Genomic DNA, 23143 nt, shown 5'->3' on the forward strand with positions numbered 1-23143 from the left:
TCTGTGTAGTTAAATGTAGAATACCTTTTTAAATCTAATGTTACTCTCTGCTGTATTTTCTAAGCAAAGACTGCAGTGAAGAGGTCAAACATGTGTTTTGACTTATCTGCAGTTCTGGCTGGTTCAATGTATAAGCTGATAGGTGAACGAGGTCAGGACTAGTCAGCTCTCTTCTCCTTGATTAATTATAGCTAAGTGTAGGACTGGCCTCCTGAAAGAAATAACAGACCATAGCCGTATGCTATTAAGTAAGACTGACTTTTGACCTCTTTAATGAATGCCAGAGTCCAGTAAGCAATTTAAGCTATAGATGAGAAATCAATCATGATGAGAATATAAGAGTTCTAGTGCCATATTGTCTGGCTTGAGGGGCCCCAGGTTAGAGGTCAGTTTGAGAAATATCAAACCTATGTAACTGATATTTCAAAAGTAATGATTGGTTGAGGCAAAGTGACCAATCTATTCCTTAACCAATTGGAGAGTAAGGGGGGGCAAGGCTAGGAGGGGGATAGAACAGTATTTAAGTAGGAGCAGAAGCAGTTTACGTCAGAAGGAGCTCAGAAGAAAGAGAAGGACAGAAGGAACAGACAGAAGAAGGAGAAGACAGCATAAGAAGAGAGCTGAGACAGAGAGCTGAGACAAAGACACAGAGAGCTGAGAGAGAGAGAAGAGAGCTAGAACTGATGTCCTGCTTTGTTTGCTGGCAAATAAAGAAGATTTCTCTCTCATACTGGTGTGTGCTGTCTGACTCTTGAAGCATCACAAATTCCTATCACAATTCCTGCAACAGTACCTGCCGAGATGGCGCAGAGTTCCAGTCTCAGAGATGGAGCCATGCCCAACCTCCAGAGCTGAATTCTGTGTACAGAGAGAATAATCACTGGAAAGAGCTATGCTTAGAACAAGACCAGACCAGAGATTGAGCTCTATAGGTAGAGATGGGCTGTGCGCCAAACCCAGAGCAGGTAAGATGTACACACATCAGATGATTGCATGCCAGAGATCCAGATCCCAGTCATACTACTACTACTATTTAGCATTTCTATAGCGCTACAAGGCGTACGCAGCGCTGCACAAACACAGAAGAAAGACAGTCCCTGCTCAAAGAGCTTACAATCTAATAGACAAAAAATAAACTAAGCAAATCAAATCAATTAATGTGTACAGGAAGGAGGAGAGGAGGGTAGGTGGAGGCGAGTGGTTACAAGTGGTTATGAGTCAATAAATTATTAATAATTAATAAATTAATAAAACCTAAACATCCAGAGATGGGTCAGATCCCCACACCTAAGGAAAGATGTACGAGCTACATTCAGAGAAAAAAAAAAAAAAGAATGTGCTGCACATGCCAAGATGCAGCTCTGCTGTACCCAGAGAAGGAACCGTGGACTACCAGCTGGGCAAACACAGGTAAAATACTGAGAGAGGAACTGTGCTCCCTAACAAAAAAAAAAAAAAGGGGGAAGTGTGTTATACACCTAGAGATGGATTGCCCCTACTTCCAGAAGAGAAGTCACTTTTGATATCCTGCGACAGGGTCGCATGCAGAGACAGGGCCACATTATCCAGAGAAGGTAAAGAGGCTGCCAGTACCACTCAGTCAACGAGGGAGATGGGAATACAGAGTCCAAGCAGCTAGTATTCCCTCGTAGCACAAAGGGCCATAGACACTGGAAGGAGGCACCAAGAATTTGCCTTGAGGCTTCCAATAGGGAGATATTCTACAGTAATATGGATGTGGTATCAAAAAATCCCAAAGGCTGTTGCCCTAATACAACCAAGAAAGGCATCCCAGTGCAACCCTACAGACTGCTGACCAACATAGCACAAAGGCCAGTGCCACATATAAGCCATACATCTGCGGTCTGAAACAGGCCAAGTGACTGCTGACATCCGCTAGGAATGGAGTCGCTCTCCCCAAAGAGGAAGCAGAGAGGCGCAAGACATACAAGGAGGCTGACACTTGATAGTGATGGTAGGAGTACACAAGGGGGCCACCGGAATGTCTGACACCAGAAAGTAACCACTAGTAGCCTAAAAGGAAGCTGCAACCTCGCAGTCTACCACAAAGTAGTGGATATGGAAATTGCCACTCCTCAGCAGACAGGGTACCTGGCTGCATGCAGCAAAGAAGGACACCATGTCAACAGAGCACATAAAAAGGGAACTGTCTCTCTGCCCAGAACAGAAAAATCTTTCTGCCCCTATTCAGCAGAAAAGAGATAACAGCTACCCCACAGAAAATACTGAAGCTGGAACTGAACAGAAGATAAAACTGCTGCGCTGTACAGCAGCTAGAGTGCTGCATCTGAGTAACTGAGGGAGCTGAGACTATGTAGCCAGAATCATACATCCTAACATAGTCTAATATGAAGTATTCCTGCACTGAGTCTTTAAGAATAAGGTAGTACCAAAACACATATCAGAGCCAGTGAAAAAATAAATGTTTCATGCCCATGCCCAACACCAAAGGCTATGAGACCAGGGAACTGGTGTTGCCATAGCAAAGAGAAAGAGAATTGAAAACGCTGAGCTGGGAAATAAGTGAATAAATAAATCCCAACTGAAGGCAGCGAAACTGCAGAACCGAAGAGATTTGAAACCGGAAACTAAATTCACTGGGGAGAAGCTGGAAGCACAGCTGAGACACCTCTTTAACTGCCATAACAACAATATTTTATTTATTTATTGAATTTGTATCCCACATTTTCCCACCTATTTGCGGGCTCAGTGTGGCTTACACTCTGCTCCAAAAGACTCATTTGATTTTTTTTCTTTTTTTAAACAAACAGCTAGGCTCAAATTAATCCATTTGTCAGAAAAGAATCCAACTCCTGAAAGAATAAGAGTGAAAGCCAAAAAACCTGAAAAGGAGCCGCTGGCAGGAAAAGGAGAAACAGCTCTGCTGAACAAATTTGCTGCTCCCAAACTACCATTCCACTTAAACTAGCAAGAACAGTATTCCCCTATATTGGTAAAGGGTTCAGCGTGAAATTTTCTTGTTGTTCACCAACAGAAAGTACCATACACCTGATAGAACTCAAACCACAGAAATCTAATTTTCACATGAAAAAGAAGAAAGAAAAAAAAGGAGACTCATTTTCAACGAAGAGACTCATATACTGCAAAATAAAGTCAGCTTACCTGATGAGCAGATGATCAAAGGCAAATGCAGGTGCTAGAGGCCATTAGTGCTGGACTAGCACCTGCGCTTGCTTTCGTCCCAGGATCAGAGCAGGCGAGTGTGTTATTACACTTTGACCTATTTTCTCTTCCGCTGGTGGATGGACATAACACATCAGTGTGGACTGGTTTGGTATGGATGAAAAGGATGGACGATTTACAAAAGAAATTTCTAGGAAGGAACTAGATAGAATGAGAGCAGAATTACATGAAGTTAAAGTAGTCCAGGTCATATGTTGCCTGGACCTACCTAAAAAGCATTTTATTTCGAAGAAGAGAACAAAGCCAGTATGATATTAGCTACTAAGCTGCATGGCAAAAAGCTAAATTCATTGATATTGAGGATCAAGAAGGAACCTGAGGAGCTTTGACAAGACCAGTAGGGGACTAGAAAATATATATATTTTTTTTGTAGAAGTTTTTTGAAATGGACAGAGGTGTATTATATGTGGACTGATGTCCCTAGATTAAATATTAAAAGCCCAACACCTTGCTGTAGCTCTGAATTTCCTGGACTAAGACTAGGTGTGGGTGGGCAACAGTGAACAGGCATCCGGGCCTGACTCTTCCAGTCTTAGCTGAGGAAATTCAGAGCTACGGCAGGGTGTTGGGCTTTAATATTTATCTAGGAACTGAGAAGCTTGGGTACAGGATGAGGAAATATCACTTAGAGATGTCTATCAATTTAGGTTGGCAGAGGAGACAATGACATGGTAGCATGAAATAACTCGAGGTTTCAGAGAACTGCAAATCTGGAAGCATTGTATCACAGTAACCATGGAACACTCTTACAGGACAACTGTGGCTTTGTAGTAATGTGATTAAATTTAAGAAACTTCTCAAAACACAGTTGTTTGTGGCTGCATTTTATTGAGTTCTTGGAATGTTATGCTCTTTGATACAACATTAACTAATTTTGTATAAAAGATGTATCTGTTTGTATATTAGGTTCTATAACATGAATATGTATGTTCTTTTGTAAACCACCAAGTAATATATAAGTTTTTTTTTTAAACACTTAGTCAATTAAGTGGTATATAAGTTTTTAACAAGTCCATAAACCACTACTAAATGGACTTGGGAAAAATCCACAATTCCAGGAATAACATGTATAGAATGTTTGTACGTTTGGGAAGCTTGCCAGGTGCCCTTGGCCTGGATTGGCCGGTGTCGTGGACAGGATGCTGGGCTCGATGGACCCTTGGTCTTTTCCCAGTATGGTATTACTTATGTACTTATAACATATGTAGTATTGATAAGATTTGGAAATTTGGGAAAGAGATTGTTTGCTTCTCCTGGATAGGCAGAATGACAAATATAAAAATGAACATACTGCCATGACTGATATGACTGATTTTGTTCCTTTCCTTATCAGCAGCTGTACCCAGGAAGGTCCTAAAGTCCTCCAGTGGAGGATTTTTTGGATGTATTTGGAGGAGGTGGCCACCTAGATTGTCATGGGAGATCTCATATCAAATAAAGGAACTGCCAACCCTCCCTTATCCTAATCTGGAATTATGAGTTTACATTGCAACCTAAGCCACCTATGGTATCGCTCCTTATTTCCTCACTGTCTTTTCCTCCGACTGTAAACCACTTAGATATACTGTTGATGGGCGATATATCAAAGATGAACTAGAAAGAAAGCAAGCACTGCTGAGGTTAACTGAAGGTGGGGAAGAGCCTATTGGCCAAGCTTTATGGGGAATTACTGCTCACTGAAGAAAGGCAGGCAGTGTTTGTTAAGGTTTAGGAGAAAGGTTTGGGAGAAAGATTTGGGTGACAGGTTCTAGATGAAAAAGCGTACCCAGACATTTCTGATGGCAGCGTGTATGAATGCGTTTTGTGAGTATCCAAGGTTATCAATAGAAATCAAACAAAATAAAACATGGAAAAGAAAATAAGATGATACCTTTTTTATTGGACATAACTTAATACATTTCTTGATTAGCTTTCGAAGGTTGCCCTTCTTCGTCAGATCGGAAATAAGCAAATGTTTCTCTTATATATACTATCTGCTACCACATTTGCTTATTTCCGATCTGACGAAGAAGGGCAACCTTCGAAAGCTAATCAAGAAATGTATTAAGTTATGTCCAATAAAAAAGGTATCTTATTTTCTTTTCCATGTTTTATTTTGTTTGATTTCTATTGATAACCTTTAAGAGTGGACTAACACGGCTACCACACCTCTCTACTTAAGTGAGTATCCAAGAAAATTGTTATATGATACTATATAGGACTTCTCACTCCTCTGACTCAAAAGGCAGGATAATGGAGAACAGGACTTGCTGGAAGGGTTGTGGTGAGAAATGTTGCCCAGATTTTCAGAAATGTTGGAAGCGAGTCATAGGCTTGGTCCAAAAGGTCACAGGGCTGTTACTGGAGAAGAGCCCTACACTATGTCTCTTGATGATGAATCTTGGGAAGGTGGGTGGACGCACTGTACGATACCAGCATGCAGACTGGCAGCTGTGATTTGGAAGCAACGGAACCTGACACAGAGGAGTGCATTAGTGGAGAAGATTCGAGAGCTACATAATAAGTAAAATCACTACTTATAGACACCAAACAATGCACCCAAGTGTGGGGATCCTCTGAAAGGTGGTTTCAGATGATAGACAGTAGAGGGTAGGCTGCAGAATGGGAGGGAGAGGAGGTGAATAAATGTGTTTTTGGTGCATTGTTTATGGGATGCTGGGAGGGGAGGGAGAAGGGTATTAGGAGATTGTTAAATGAATGTTTGGTTTGTGCGGATGGCTAACAATCAAGCCAGGAAGATACTTTTTAAACTACTGGAACCAAAAACAAAGGGAGAGTAGGTTGGTGGGATGGGATTTAAGAAGAAAAAAAGTTACGTGCTGTTAACTGCAGAAAGGAGAAATATAACTTTCAAAACTAAGAGACCATATTCAACATGGTTTAGGTGGACAGGAGACTCCTGCTAGCTTAAACCACACATTGCAGGCTGTTCATCAATATTCAGTGGTACTTAACAGGGTTGTGCTGCTGAATATCTGTTCCGACTGCTCTGGCCTGAATCCGGATAGTGCCACTACAGTCTGGGGGCAGAATTGGGGCAGAGCTAGAAGATTAGGTGGGCACCAGTGATATCCAGTGCCCCTGCCTTCATACCTAACTGGGCCGACAGACCACTTTTAAACGCAGGCCTATCTTTGCCCAGTTAGGTATGTGGGGTATTGACACACAATACTGGCTGGCACCAGGTACTGAGTACAGATATTCAATGCCAATGCCAGGCCACGGCCCAGCACTGAATATCCAGATCCAATTTAGTCAGCAGAGGACAGCATTTAAAGAGCCATTGACCACTGCTAGCTGAATATTGACCTTCTAATGTTCAGTAATGACACAGATACTTGATGTTACGTTTGAGTTATTCTGGCATGTCAATAAAATTTAAAGAAAAAAAAATTATTTCTGGAAACAAGTAGCCCCTGTTCTTATGCAGAATGCCATAGGCTTTCATGAAATCACTTTTCACACAGCCTTCAGAAGATATGAACTTTGAAATACTGTTAATCTGCAGAACTTGGGGCAATGAGACCAAAGCTTGGCCATCTCCGTAGCAAAGAGTGTAGAGAAATCAGGACACTCTTGAGGACTGACAGGCAAACTACGGTAAAAGCAGTCATACAAAGCTTTTCCAGGCCATGCATATTGTACGATTTAAATAATTCAGCCCAGGTGGAAAGTTAACAGCAGAATGGAGCTGGTCAGTGCAGCTTTTTGAGATGGTAAAGTGTATAGATGGTGGGACTTACAGTATTCTATACTAAACAAATCAACAAAATTCTTAGATTAAAAAAAAAAAGGTAAAAAGTGATATGTAAACTTTTACTCCATTTAATTCAACTAAAAAAGAAACTAGACTCAAGAATTTACTTTTCTGGAAATACAAGTGATGATGCTTTTAATAAATGATGTGTTTTGTTTCCTGGGCTCTAAGCACCCCTGTGATGTGGCTGCATTATACCCCTTTTCTCTGCTGTTCATTAACCCCTTGTGCTGCTGTGTGCTCCATCTGTTGGAAGTTTTGCACAGTTAACAGGCCCAGAATTGTAAATGTCATTTGAGGGAAAGAGTGTCTCAAAAATATCGGACCAAAAATTGGACCATAGCACAATGTGTCCCGGCCTTTCTGTTCCCCTCCTGTCCCTCCACCTGCAGGTCTAGGACTCACGTGGATAGGATCTCAGAGGGCAGGTCAGTGATGTAGGAAGGGATCTTCTTCCCAGTCAGGAACTGGGCCACTTCATTGCTAAAAGTGTTACAGTTGTGATCAAATAGGTTGTAGCTCTCCCCTCTATAGAAAAACAGCAAGAAAAAAGAAAAGCAAAGTTAGCATCTAATGTATTTTTGGGTATTCGAGTGACATGATAGAAACTAAAGGCTCCCATTTGTCCACAGAATAGGGATATTAGGGTTGGCACAAGTGCCATCAGTGCCCAGCTCTGCTGTGGAGAGGGCAACGCAGTGACCAGGTCTGTGTAGACGCTGACCTTGTTGCTCAGACTGCCAACAAAGTCATAATTGGACATCACTAAATGAAAAGACCTTAATCCAGTTTCAATTCACATTCAAGCCTTTGTATCATATACGTCTACATGTATTTTAAATGATCATATACAAAATTATGGAGTCAATTCACATTTTCGTAAGTCCAACCATTTTAATCAGCATATTTTTACATTTATTTAATTTGGATATAACTTTTTTGCTGCTCTTAGAAAAGTGTTAACACAAAAATAACTTGTCTTTTAAGTATATTTTTCTGCAGCAAAGAGGTCAAAGGATGATCATGTTCATGTGTGTCCTGCATTCTGCAGCTCTATGTGAATGGGTCAAGAGTGCAGGAAAACTTTATAGGTTTTTAAATCTGAGTTGTTCCATTTTTCCAATCTCCGCTCTGCCACGGATTCCGTCTGTGACTTTGAGCAGGTAATTTATCAGTCTGTTTCACTTTGCCACACCAGTCACTAAGGATTTTTATGTTATTCCTTCTCCCCTCTGAAAGTTGGCTTGTTGTGTTTAAGTTGGTGTGCACAGGTAGCCACCAGGATGTGGTTGCCTACCTATTTTTAAGGGGCTGAATTGTGCGCCATGCTGGAATTCTGTTTGGATGAAAAGCGGTATACAACCCCTTTCTCCTTCCCCGCACATCTGCTTGATGTGCTCTTTCCACCTCCCGTTTCTCTTCCAGGAGCCGGGATTTGCACCCTGCTATGCGTTCTCCCATTGGAGTCAGGAATGATCTGCAAAGCACAGAAAACAGGGCCTCCCCCAGTACTACAGTTTACTGCTTAAAAAGTAACTGCAGCTGTGCTAAGAGAAGTGCTGTTCTCAAAATGTTTGATCATTCCTGGCTCCTATGGCATAACACAACAACCAGAGGGTGCAAATCCCAGCTCCTGAAAGAGAAAACATTACAAATAAAAGCCTTAAAAGTTCTCTGGCACTTTTGTCCCACTCACACAAACAAGACATGAAGAGGAAAAGAATAAGACACAGACACATGCAAGTGCAGAGATGCAGGGAAGGAGAATGAACCTCTTGAATACAGAAGACAGGCCATGAATTATAACTAGAGATATGCAGGTAAAAAAAGAACTGAATATCCCAAGAAGCCATACTTTGAATGCAGTGCAATAGTAGAGAAATAGAAAACAGAAATGTATTTCCTCCTGTACTGTGCTTAGAAATATAAAATTTTTTGTGGCGCTCAATACACCGTTGAGGACCCGTAAATCAAAAAGCAGGTCACACAACAAATCTTCAGAACACTTTATGAAAAGACAATTTTTTACAAGAAGAATTCTTTTGGGAGGAAAAAAGCCTCAGAAGTCAAGGACTATCAGCTGTGAAATTCAAACATTGTCGAATGCACTCCAACTGGAGGACCACAGCAGCTTACTGACTCAGACCAATCACTGGCAAAAACTTCCCAAAAATGTTTAAATTATTTTTACTAGTGAATGTCTTTAAACAATGTATGTAATATCTTCAAACTCTTCCTTCTGGCAACTAACAATTTTTCCTCCCAAAAGAATTCTTCTTGTAAAAAATTGTCTTTTCATAAAGTGTTCTGAAGATTTGTTGTGTGACCTGCTTTTTGATTTACGGGTCCTCAACGGTGTATTGAGCTCCACAAAATGTTTTATGGTTCAACATTTTTAGTGATGACAATTGAAAAGAAATATACTCCACATTTTAATCATACAAATGTCCAAAACTAGAAGCACGCTCAGTAAAATCAAATTACTACTGTCTGTCATCAAACTTTTAACATTTTAGTCCCCCTCCCTCCCACTACGTCATGTTTTTACTTCTTAATGAAAAGCAACGTCTAAACTACTTATACATATATGGTTGCAATAACAGTCATAGAGATCAAACTCTTCGTTTGGTCATTTACATGACGAAAACTCATTGGTTTATCTTGAATATCCCCCTTCCCCCCCAATGACGTACAAATAACAATGTACCACCTTCCTCCTGTCCTTTAGTATGAGATCCCCCCTCCCCTCCTTTCGATCCCCTATCCTCTCTTCCCCTCCTCCCATGTAATCCTACTTCCTCCCTGCCTCCCTGGACTTGGTCTCTGATAGTCCAGGCAGGCCTTCCCCCCTCCCTGAGTACCAACCTTTGCCGGTGAGAAAAACATTATAGATCTTGAAGCCTCCCACTCAAGTCTATAGCAAGTTAAGAAGCAAGCTTCGCCCTCACGGGCTTAACCCCTGTATGTATTGGTTCCATACCGAAAGGAAATACTTTTTCCGTTTCAGGTTCTCTTTCGCCTCCTTAGCTTCCCATGTAGCCAGTTCATGTACCTGGTTTCTCCACTGCCAGTATGTCGGTGGTTCTGGGGATATCCACCGTTGTAAAATACTTTTGCGCGCCACTAGACACACCTTGCGGCACCATGTCCGAGTTCCTTCAGCCTGCGTCCTAAATGCTGATTGCGTATCTAACACAGTGATCCCAGGTCCCACCCACTGGTGCCTGTGTTGTTTTGGACATAAACCTCTGGATGTGGCCCCAAAAGGCCCGCACACCTGGGCATCCCCAGAAGGTGTGATATAATGTGTGGGGTGTATAATCGCATTTGACGCACTTCGCCTCCCGTGTGATGCTTATGTGTCCCCATTGCTGTCCTGACATTGTTGCCTGCATAATCACCCGATATCAACACTCTCGAAGTCTCTCGTTTATGGAGAGGGTCGGGATACTTTTCAGTGTTGCCCCTATGTCCCACCTCTCTAAGGCCCTCCCCGATTCCTTTTCCCATTTTTGTTTAATGTATCCAGAGTTTTGGGGGGGGACTCGCTTCACCAGGGCTTTATATAGGTTGACACTGTCATTCCCCCTATCTCTAGGTTTTGGAAAAAGGTGTTTATTTTGTGTCCCAGTTTCTTCTGCAGACTTGACTGATCTAAATGTAAAATGTAATGTTTGACCTGGGCATATGCGAAACAGTCTCCCCACGCATTCCCTATCTTACCTTGTAACTCCCTCAAATTTTATAAGGTCCCCTTCCCTTCCTAGCAAATGCTCCACCCTTGTGATCCCTAGCTGCTCCCATCTTAGAAATGTGGTGTTACTCTGCCCGGGTTCAAACTTTGGGTTACGCCTAAGAGCCAGTAGTTCTGACACTGTTGGCTGTCCCCCCATGCCTTTAACCAACATCCTCCATGCCATACACATCGGCTGCAGCAGCATGCAGTGTTTGAATTGAGCCGGGACCTGACCCCCCTCTAGGTGCAGCAAAGTAAGAACATCATAAGGGGCAAAATATGCACGCTCTGTCTCCAGGGGTGTGAATGTGCTGGATTGGCCCACCTAATCTCCCACATGCCTCAATAAGCAAGCCTGGTTGTATAAAGCTAGGTTCGGTAATCCCAATTCCACAAAATGTTTTTATATTTCTAAGCTTAGCTTGGTATGTGGAATTGTTTTTATACTCCTGTACTGTGCAAAATAAGGTATCAGAGAAACACATTTTCCCAGAGCCGATAGAAAATTTTGTGGGAAGTCTTGATTTTTTTCTATCATGCAGAGGTTATGTCAGCTTGTGTTCACTTACAGAATATCAGTGAAACATACAGTTTGACCATGGCTGCATAAGCTTTTGCACAAATTTGGCACATTCTAACACTTAATTTGGAGCCCTCAAAGTGTTTCTCCCAAGTGATCATTACGTTCCTCCCCTGTACTCACCGGAACATGGACTCTCCTAGGGCTGTCAGGTACTCCAAAAAGATTTCCTCTGTCACTTCTGTGCTCCCAAGATCTACCACAGCATCTGGGGGTCCCAGCAGTGTACCCCCCTATAAACACAGACAATATGCACCAGTGAGAGATCATTAGCATAAGAACATTCCCTTCACCTGTTCACTACCAGCCAGAGACCAGAACATCTCAGCTGGGTTACAAGTGAATCTTAATAAGGAAGAAGATGGTCTGCAGTCCAAAAGTTAAAGTAGTCTAATCTTGACATTTATTATCTCACCTTACCCCTAACAGGTCCAAGGCAGGGTACACAAAGAATTCCATAAAAACACTGAGAATTATAATAAAGCAAATAATGAAATTACAATCAAACCTGTTTCCTACTTTCTCTCCACAGTCACTGAACACGTAAGACTGCAGAGTTCCATAGCACTAGGCAGTCCTTGTAAAAGTCACATGGACCATGGTGTGCTCTGGGAGCTAGTCTGTGCATTTACAAGGCACAGGGCATGGTCTGCATGAGTCTGACAGGTACAATGGGTGTCCAAAAAGCCTATAACTATTTAGAATGTAAAGGGGGACACAGGATGGGGGAGGAAGAAGCAGAGTGATCACGGACAGCATTATCTGCATGCACAGTCGGCATGTGAATCAAGGAAGCCTGGAATGGTGTGCAGGGAAGGGAGAACAAGGCCAGCCATCCTGTGCAAAACATCAGTGTAGGAGAAAATGAGCACAGGGAATGGGAAGGGGCATTACAAGAAATCAGAGCAGGGGAGATGGCAGCAGAACACAAAGTCTGGAAAAGATGATGATGAAATTAAATATAGGAGGGAATTGATACTTTTCTGTTTCCATTTCTAGTAGATTTTGTAGTGCTTTCCTCCCTAGAAAAAGGACCCAAAGCAACGCGAGGACAGCAGTGTGGGAGATGAGACAGTGGAGAGAATAAGGTCAGACATCAGTCTCTTATAACTCTCCTCGGGAGAGGAGCTGGGAAGAGAGAATTGAGCTAAGGAGTTGCCTTGTTTTATATTTGACATTCCAGCCTGAGGATCCACCATGCTGTCTGCTCCCTCACCCTTGTACAACACAATGGATCAAAATGGACCCCATCCCCCACCACTTTCTCAATCAGGTATTAGCACGAACGCCTCTGCAAATCCAGGCTTAACTGTTTTGTTTTTTTTAAATATATTTCAATTTAAGAACCCTTAATTGCACACTTCTCTCTTCTTTCACAGTTTACATCAGCTGTGTAGATGCTCTGGTTTCTCCTTACAACCTTCCACACCACTGCTTCCACTAACTGCTCCTGTGCTCAGCCTTTTAACCTCATGCTCATCAAATATATCATCCCACCATCAAAACACAGCTTCTTCTTGGCACACTAATATTCTCTGCCTGCATCTTACACTGAAAGCTGTTGATTCTTTCCCTGGCGGAGGACAGATTACCACCTCTGTAGCATCTTGCATGCCCATATGTTTATCTCACCTGCACCGTGCAGGATTCCTGGCCAAGCCTTGGTGATTTCTCAGCTTACTTATATCAAGTTCTTTTCTAGCTGAATTTTCATGATCATGAAACTATGCCAATTAGAGCACACCAGTGTAAACTGTGGTTCTCAATCTTCTCACACTGGCTTCCAAATTCTACTTGGATATAAATACAGGAGTGTAGGGCTTATTTTTAAATAAATGCACTCTACAGGCCCCACTCTCCTCAGATCCATCTCTGTTCCAACTTGTATAGCCTCAATGGAGCCCAGAAGTTTATGCCACCATGCCAAAAGTCTCCCTGCATCAATCAAAACATCACTTGCTTTCTCTTTATGAAAAAAGCTTATGGGCAGAGCAAACTTACTGCACACCATGGTTCTCAACATAACAAAAGAGTAGCTATACTAGGTCAGACTAAAGGATCATCTAGCACAGTACCCTGCTTCCAGCAGGAGGCCAATACAAGTCAAGTATCTGGCAGAATCCCAAAGTGTATCAAAATTCCATGCTACCGACCAGGGCCAGTCCTAGGGTCTCTGGCGCCCCCCTGCAGACTACGAGTTGGCGCCCGCGCGACCCCCCCCCCCCCCAGCATCTCCTTTCTCTGTTCTCCCACCCTGCCCCTGTCCAGCGATTCTCCTTCGCCCCCATCCCCCGCCGCCCTTGGTGCTTTAAATCTTTAATTTACCTCAGTTCCAGCAGCCGCATCATTTGAAAGCCCTGCCCCGTCTCTAGGCTTCCCTCCCTTCGCAAGTTCATTCTGCAGTCCCACCCTCGAGGAAATGCCGTCAGAAGGCGGGACTGCGGAACAAACTCACGAAGGGAGGGAAGGCTAGAGACGGGGAAGGCTTTCAAATGATGCGACTGCTGGAACTGAGGTAAATTAAAGATTTAAAGCACCAAGGGCGGCGCGATATGGCGGCGCAGCGGCGCCCTTGAAGGCAGGTGCCTCCCTGCGGCGCTTACCCCGCTTACTGGGTTTGACCGGCCCTGCAACCGACCCTAAAGATAAGTGGTGGCTTTTCCCATGTCTGTCTTAATAGCAGATTATGGACTTTTCGTCCAGAAGTTGTCCAAACCTTTTTTAAACACACTAACTGCTGTTATCACATCCTCCAGTAACTAGCTCCAGAGCTTAACTATTCATTGAATGAAAAAAATATATTTTCTCTTATTTGTTTTAAAAGTATTACTATGTAACTTCATGGAGTGTCCCCTAGTCTTTGTACTTTTTGAAAGAGTAAACAATCAATTTACGTTTATCTATTCTATTCCACTCAGGATTTTATCATATCCCCCTCAGCCACCTTTCCCAAGTTGAATAACTGTAACTTTAACCTTTCCTCATAAGAGAGGCGTTTCATCCCCTTAATCATTTTGGTTCTAATTCTGCTATATCTTTCAGATATGGCGACCAGAATTGCACACAATATTCAAGGTGAGTGATACAGAGCTGGGAGGGACAGACAGTGTTCCTCAACAATTGCGTGTGTGGCAGGTTGGAGAGAGCCGAGAACCAGGAAATCAAGTCCTTGAAATCTCCTTTATTAGTCCCTACTTCTATCACCAGGCTCAACTTGAAATGCTGCAGTCTCTGGCCCACCCTTCTCCTCAACCACAACAGTTACCACCATTGTGTTTGTATTTCCCTTGCATCATTGTTAGCAACAATTAAAATGATATATAGAATTTTCTTCTTTGTTCAGCTGCTAACTATAATGGTTCAGTGTGTCATGCACATAAACAGAAGAAAGACTGAGAACCGTAGCAGCACACACTAACTCAGGAGGGTTGCACGAGTGCCACATTTTCAGGATATCCTTAATGAATATGCTTAACACAGTAACTACAAGATTTATATATCAAAATCTTTTTTTTATTAATATCAAAACTTCCTTCTTAGTAAATATTCTTTTTTCACATAAATGCTATACTGCATTTTACTCAGTTATCCTATTATCCCTTCACTCATACACTCACATTCATACTACACAGCATAACTGTCACAACTTAACTCTATAAAGAGATACAGAGATATTTTCTACATTAGACTGCAATGAAATTACCTCCCTTCTGTTCTCAAATGGGTTATATAAGTCTTTCCTTCCTTTTATGGATCCCGTTATAGATAAACAAAACGTCTCTTATCACAGTTATCATGTGATCAACTCATTTACTTCACTTCGTCAAGATCCATGTATACTTGACTGTCAGTTCAATGCCGATCCTTGAATCACTTATCTTTAAGCAACTTCATGATGTACGCTTGTTAACTGCATTTCCTGTTCTTCTGCAGCTTTTCTCTGTACTTCTCATAAATATATTATACGTTTTAAATCCTCAGGCAAGCTGTAGACATTTCCTTCCTCTCCATCGCTAATGAACAGTCTGTTGTCTTCCCATGCTCAGTCAAACCCTACGCATTCATTAGCGATGGAGAGAAAGGAAATGTCTACAGCTTGCCTGAGGATTTAAAACGTATAATATATTTACGAGAAGTACAGAGAAAAGCTGCAGAAGAACAGGAACTACAGTTAACAAATCAGAGACTTTTTATTCACGGGCAAAACTGAAAAGGCAGATGGTAAATCTTAAGAATGTGCATGATCTCTTCCCCCCCCCCCCCCCCCTTAAGACTGGTTGTCATTTAAGAAATTTCATATGTGAAGGGAAAGAATATACGTGTAGGGCTATACTACCATCCCACCAGGCCAGAACAATCAAGATATGTTAACAGAAATTAGAAGAGCTAGCAAATCCGGCAACAGCACAATCAGGGCCGTGCCGATGCGGTAAGCGAGGTAAGCGCCGCAGGGGGGCGCCACCCTCGCCCCGCGCCGCCAAGGCCTTTAAACCTTTTACCTGGGTCGCAGCAGCGTCAGTGAAAGCGCTGCCGACCAGCAAGGGCAGGGCGGTGGGGGCGGTCCGCCCCGGGTGTCATCAGAAAGGGGGGGTGCCGCCGCTCCCGCTGCTCTTCTTCCTGGCACCCCCCCCCCCCCGCACCAGCCCTTTAAAAATAAATTGCCGACGCGAATAGCGAGCACAGCACCTCGTGTGCAAGTAAAAGAAGCGGATCCGATCATCTCATTGGGCTTTCCCTCATTGTCCCGCCCTCCTCTGACGCAACTTCCTATTTCCTCTAGGGCGGGACAGTGAAGGAAGGCCCAATGAGATGATCGGATCCGCTTCTTTTACTTGCACACGAGGTGCTGTGCTCGCTATTCGCGTCGGCAATTTATTTTTAAAGACCGGTTGGCAGGGAGAAGACGAGGCAGGGTGAGGGTGGGGGACAGATGGGGTGAAGGTGGGGGGGACTCGGATAGCAGAAGGGACTGGGTGGGAGCCAGATGGGGTGAGGGGGACTCGGATGGGCAGAAGGGACTGGGTGGGAGACAGATGGGGTGAGGGTGGGGGGCACTTGGATAGCAGAAGGGACTGGGTGGGAGACAGATGGGGTGAGGGGGACTCGGATGGGCAGAAGGGACTGGGTGGGAGACAGATGGGGTGAGGGTGGGGGCACATGGATAGCAGAAGGGACTGGGTGGGAGACAGATGGGGTGAGGGGGACTCGGATGGGCAGAAGGGACTGGGTGGGAGACAGATGGGGTGAGGGTGGGGGCACATGGATAGCAGAAGGGACTGGGTGGGAGACAGATGGGGTGAGGGTGGGGGCACTTGGATAGCAGAAGGGACTGGGTGGGAGACAGATGGGGTGAGGGGGACTCAGATGGGCAGAAGGGACTGGGTGGGAGACAGATGGGGTGAGGGTGGGGGGCACTTGGATAGCAGAAGGGACTGGGTGGGAGAGATGGGGTGAGGGTGGGGGCACTTGGATAGCAGAAGGGACTGGGTGGGAGACAGATGGGGTGAGGGGGACTCAGATGGGCAGAAGGGACTGGGTGGGAGACAGATGGGGTGAGGGTGAGGGGGATTCGGATGGGCAGAAGGGACTGGGTGGGAGACAGATGGGGTGAGGGGGACTCGGATGGGCAGAAGACTGGGTGGGAGACAGATGGGGTGAGGGTGGGGGGCACTTGGATAGCAGAAGGGACTGGGTGGGAGACAGATGGGGTGAGGGGGACTCGGATGGGCAGAAGGGACTGGGTGGGAGACAGATGGGGTGAGGGTGGGGGCACATGGATAGCAGAAGGGACTGGGTGGGAGACAGATGGGGTGAGGGGGACTTGGATGGGCAGAAGGGACTGGGTGGGAGACAGATGGGGTGAGGGGGACTCGGATGGGCAGAAGGGACTGGGTGGGAGACAGATGGGGTGAGGGTGGGGGCACTTGGATAGCAGAAGGGACTGGGTGGGAGACAGATGGGGTGAGGGGGACTCGGATGGGCAGAAGGGACTGGGTGGAAGACAGATGGGGTGAGGGGGACTTGGATGGGCAGAAGGGACTGGGTGGGAGACAGATGGGAGAAGGGGCATGGATCTGGAACTGGGGTCTGAAAAGTGAGCAGGAGGGAGAATGGGGTCATGCCTGGGGCAGGGGTGGATGGGAGAATCAATGGATCTGGAACTAGGGGCAGCCGCAGGTGGGAACTGGGAGCCGAAAAGAGGGGGCATTGAGAGAGGGGGGATAGATCCTGGACGGAATGGGGAGTGAGAGGGAGGGCAGACCCTGAATGGATGGGAGGGGGAAAGAGAGAGGGCAAATGGTGAATCGAAGGAGCAGAGAGAAAGGGCAGACAGTGGATAGAAGGGAGTGAAAGAGCAGACAGTGGATGGAAGGGGCAGAGATAGAGGGCAAATGCTGGAGGGAAAGGAGAGAGAGAGGGCAGATGGTGGATGGAAGGGGGAGAGAGAGAGATGGCAGACTGGGGCAGATGGTGGATGGAAGGGGCAGAAATAGAGAGCAGATGTGGATGGAAGGAACATTAGAGAGGACAGACACTGGATGGCAGAGAGAGAGCGAAGACAGATGCTGGATGGAAGGAAGACGGTGAAAAGAAGATGAGGAAAGCAGAAACCAAAGACAACAAACTGTAAATATATATTTTTATTATTTTGCTTTAGGATATAGTATTTAGCTGTGTTAATAAATGTTTATAATAGAACATGTAAATAAGGTAATCTTTTTATTGTACTAATTTTAATACATTTTGACTTTACTTTCAGAGAACAAAACCCCCTTCCTCAGATCAGGATAGGATACTGTAACAGCACTATACTGTATTGACCTGAGGAAGGAGATTTTGGCCTCTGGAAGCTAAATGTATTAGTCCAATAAAATGGTATTATTTTATTTTCTGTATTTGTTTTATTTCTATTTGTTAATTTGTAAAGTGGTGATTGGTATTTGTTAGTTTTTTCAAATTTACATCTGCTGTCTTTATATTTTGCACAGTACTAGGAGACATTTTCTGTTTCTGTAGTGTTGCATTGTATGCAGAGTCTGGCATCGGGGGTTCAGTTTAATTTTTGTCTAAATAGAAAGTTTATAATTACTTATTCTATAGTGGATTAGGGTGTATCTGTGTTTGTGAGAAAGACATGGCTTTCAGTTGGCATGACTGTGCAGGATCGACGATCTGTACTATTCTGTCTGGTTTCGTTTTACAATAGGTGAATTGATGTTCTAGTGCTCACTGTAGTGCTTAAGATGCTTTCCTTTTCCTTGTGTGACTCGTAGAAACGACTGCTTATGGTATGGTAAAATTGCTCTATAGGTCGTGAGTGTTTTGTATTCTCGGTATGCCTAGTACTGGATTTGGGGGGGGGGGGGTTAAAAAAATGACCGGCCCCGGGTGTCAACTACCCTAGCTACACCACTGCTGCCGACGTCTCCCTTCCCTTGCACTCATTGGTTCCCTCAGTGTCCCGCCTTCTTCTGACGTCAGAAGAAGGCGGACACTGAGGGAACCAAGAGCGCAAAGGGAAGGGAGACGTCGGCAGCGCTCCGCTTTCACTGACGCTGCTGCGACCGGAAGTAAAAGATTTAAAGGCCCCAGGGCGCGGAGGGAAGAGCAGAGAGGCATGGATGGGAGGGCAGAGAGGCATGGATGGGAGGGCAGGGCCCAGGGAGAGGACAAATTGCTGGAAGGGGAGGGGAGAGAGGATTGCTGGCTATGGATGGAGGAGGGAAGGGCAGAGAGGGACAAGGATGGACATGGGGGCCCAGGGAGAGGACAAATTGCTGGAAATGGAGGGGAGGGGAGAGAGGAGGATTGCTGGCTATGGATGGAGGAGGGAAGGGCAGAGAGGGACAAGAATGGACATGGATGGGAGGGCAGGACCCAGGGAGAGAGGAGAAATTGCTGGAAATGGATATAGAGCAAGAAATGAAGAAGAAAGGAGGAAAGTAAAGAAATAAATGGAAAGGAAGCCCTGGAAATGGAGTTAAGAGGACAGATAGCAGCAGACTCAGATACTGGGCCAGCATGATCGGAAAAAGAAAGTCACCAGACAACAAAGGTAGAAAAAAATAATTTTATTTTCATTTTAGCGTTTGGAATATGTCCACTTTGAGGATTTACATCTGCTATCTTATTTTGCAATGTATACCAATTTGTTTCTAAGAATATTGCTGACAATTCCTTTCAGTGTGGCAAGTGGTGAGCGATCATTTTCATTGGGGGGGGGGCGTGATCATTTTCACGGGGGGGGGGGGGGCGCCAACTGATAGTCTGCAGGGGGGCGCCAGAGACCCTAGGCACGGCCCTGAGCACAATAATGGGTGATTTCAAATAAATGCCACGTCAGGGAGTGCTAGGAAGGTAAGATTTCCAGATGTAATAAATGACTGCTTTTTGGAGCAACTGGTCCAGGAGACAACAAGAAGGGGAGCTATTTTAGATCTAGTCCTTTTTTAAAAATTATTATTATTTATTTGCATTTCACAAAAACATCAAAGATCAAAAACTTTGAATAGAAATTCAGAACAAATTAAGAAATAACAATAGTGATCAATACATCAAACAAGAAATACAACTTTAATCATAGTCCAAAATAAAGGAGAGGAACCAAAAAGAAGCAAATCTATAGAAAGATATTTAAAGAAGTGAAATTTAAGAAGAAAGGAGTAAGTGTTAAGTGAGAATTACACTTCTCCCCTCCAAACAGGTTCATTAAAAAAAAAAAAAAACATACGAGGGGGTCACGTGACGCTATGCACAAGAGCGGACGTTAGCTACTTCGCTCCTGCCAACTCCTCGAGAACCTTGCGGATAAACAGCAGAAATTCGAGCGACCTCCGACCCATTCTACCAGGATAACCTGGAGGGAAGCTTTAAGATCAGCCAGACCCGGCGGCGAGACTCAATGGCGGCGAAAACGCAAGGAGAAAAAACGGCCGACAGATGACAAGATGGCGGCCCCGGCTAGTCAGTCTTCCTCCCAGGTCAGCTCGATGTGGACAGCTGAAATAGTTGGGGAGGTCACTAATGCGCTGGAAACAATATTAGAAAACAAGCTGGGTTCGCTGGAATCGAAACTGGAATCACTGCATAATAATGTCGCGCAAATTAAGGAAGACATGGCGTCCTACCAACAGCGGACAAGCGATATAGAGGACCGTGTCGCTAAAATGGAGGCCAGCCATAGTGAGATGGAAAAACAATTATCCCAATACGCCGACAAAATTGAAGATCTCGAGAACAGGTCGAGACGCAACAATCTTCGCTTGGTAGGCTTAGCGGAAGATCGAGGAGACCGTGATTTGAGAAGCTATTTGGAAAGTTGGCTCACTAAAGAATTGGACCTTCCGCAGGAGCTGGGCCCTTTAAAAATCGAGAGGGCACATCGGCTGGGACCAAAACAAACTAATGCTACAAGACCCAGGGTGATTATTTGTCGTGTACTAAATTTTGCACATAAAACGGCTATTCTGCAGGCGCTGAGAGGCGGGAGAGAACTGCGTGTTGGAAACCAGAAAATACTTTGCTTTCAAGATTATTCAGCCAGAGTTGCGGCTAGGAGAAAGCAGTTCTCACCTGTTTGTTCTGAACTAGTGCAGTGCAAAATTCCGTTTGCTTTATTATATCCAGCGAAGCTGCGCATAGTGCACAAGTCGGAGACAAAGTTTTACACTACAGCAGAAGAAGCCCGTGCCTTTATAAAAGATTTGGAGACACCTAGAGCAAGCTGAAAAGAGTTGTTAAGCTTAAATGGATGCCTATAATCAGTAGTCAAACTTTTGGCGAAGCGGCAGTGAAACAATGCAGATTTATATATGTTGCAGCAGAGTGGATTGGTGAATTGATCTACAGCAACATTTTGAGAGGGTTTGCTGCTGCAGAAAAAGGTCAGTGGCTGGGGAAGCAACCACAGCTTCAAGAGAGAGAAAGCCATCTTCCATGCAGTTTTCTGGCTCCCAGTTGAAACGGCTCATCAACTCAGGAACATTTGATATCAAGTGTCTGGTTGCTTATAAGATCTAATGCAGTAGTAAGAGAAACCAAGTACATTTGAAATATGTTATGTTTCTATTTGTTATGTTCACTGTTTAGAGTAAATGATGTTGTTAGCAATGTTTTTGGTTCCCAGAATGGGGTGAAATGGAAAAATAAGGGAGTGAAAATAGTGGTTGGCAGAGGCTGTCCCGGTTTTCTGGGTAATAATGGCAAGGGGGTCATTGGCTGATGATTGGTGGATGGGGGGTGGTTGCACCAAAAAATTTGATTAGTTGACTATCAGGGTGTAGAGGAGGGGCGTTCGAAGTGACCTGTATCCCATAGGGATAGGAGGGGGAAAAGGGGGGATGGGATTGGGAGGGTGGGAGTGTAAAGGAAGGTATAATAAGGAAGTTAGCTTCGGGGCATGAATGGAAAGAAGTAGGAGTAGACTGGAGTTTAGACTGTAAAGATGACACAAGGAAAATTTTGATCTATTACTGGAAGTTAAGGAGTGACAAGAGACACGAGGGACACATCAATGGTTTGTGGAAGAGGGGCCAGAGGCTGGGCTGGCTCCTCATGTTAGATAAAAGATTCATCTGGCTTAATACTCTTAAACACTGTGAGAGGGATGCTTAAGATTGTTACCTGGAACGTGGGGGGTATACACTCCCCAATAAAAAGATCAAAAATTTTACAGTATTTACAGCGCATTAGAGCGGATATAGTATTCCTCCAGGAAACACATCTGTCTGGACAAGAACATGCTAAGCTTGTGCATTTTCGGGAATATTTGTTAACCAAATGGGGTGAATACTCACATTTTAATGCAGCTCCAAATGTAGATGCCACACTCTTCTGGGAAGCGGCAAAGGCCGTTCTAAGAGGGGACATAATAAACTATGTTAGTCACCACAAGAGAGCTAGAGATAGGGAAATCCTTCGATTGGAAAAACAATTGCTGGGTTTGAGGAAACAATTTAGTGTGAACCCGATACCAAGGGTTCGACAAGATATAGTAGGGGCCCAATGCGCTTTGAACTCATTGATACACGAACGTGCAGTTAAATCCCATACGTATTATAAATTTCATCTTTATAAATTTGGTAACAAGGGGGGCAAGATGTTGGCTCATTTAACTGCTCCTAGGCACACTTCTAAACAAATTCTAACTATTAGGAATGATAAGGGGCAATTGCTTCATACTGACAGAGAGATACGTGATGTCTTCCAAAAATTTTTCAAGCAACTCTACAAGTCAGAGGCGGAGAGTGGTCTTAGTGGGGAGCTATACTTAGAAAACATTGCCCTCCCTGGCATTACGCAAGCAGATCGTAAGATGTTAAATGCCCCTATAACTGATGACGAGGTGAGCTGGGCAATTGGACATAGTAAGTTGGGTAAGGCCCCGGGCCCAGATGGTCTCAAATTAGAATTCTATAGGATGCTGGGGGATCCGATAGCTCCGTCAATAGCGAAAGCATTTAACAGGTGGGTGAAGGTTGGCCGGCTACCAGAACATCTCAATCTAGCTCAGATTATAGTGCTACCTAAACAACAGAGAGATCCCACTCTGGTGTCTTCATATAGGCCGATCTCTCTCCTAAATCAAGAGGTAAAACTATTTGCCAAAATTTTAGCTAACAGGTTGAGTAGAGTGTTACCGAGAGTCATTCACGAAGCACAGGTAGGGTTTTTGTTCAGGGGCACTCAGTGGCGCGTAATCCGAGAAGCATATTGGCTTCACTAGAGAGATTGGAAACCACTCAAGAATTGGCTATAATGATTAGTTTCGACGCCGAAAAGACATTTGATCATGTGGACTGGCCTTATTTATTTACAACCTTAGCCAAATATGGGTTTCAGGGCT

General features: G+C 44.3%; 1 protein-coding gene across 2 annotated transcripts in view; it reads right to left on the bottom strand.

Moving 5' to 3' along the window:
* LOC115458855 (desumoylating isopeptidase 1-like) overlaps positions 1-23143 on the bottom strand; it is a 60600-nt gene that overhangs the window by 16163 nt on the left and 21294 nt on the right. For both annotated transcript variants that reach the window (XM_030188693.1, XM_030188692.1), the window contains exons 3-4: positions 11422-11531; positions 7388-7510 (exon numbers count right to left, since the gene is read on the bottom strand). In XM_030188693.1, the coding sequence (XP_030044553.1) occupies positions 7388-7510; positions 11422-11531 (233 nt within the window). The remainder of the gene's footprint in view (positions 1-7387; positions 7511-11421; positions 11532-23143) is intronic.

The sequence above is a fragment of the Microcaecilia unicolor genome, unplaced genomic scaffold, assembly GCF_901765095.1.
Source record: "Microcaecilia unicolor unplaced genomic scaffold, aMicUni1.1, whole genome shotgun sequence".
In the NCBI taxonomy this organism is placed as follows: Eukaryota; Metazoa; Chordata; class Amphibia; order Gymnophiona; family Siphonopidae; genus Microcaecilia; species Microcaecilia unicolor.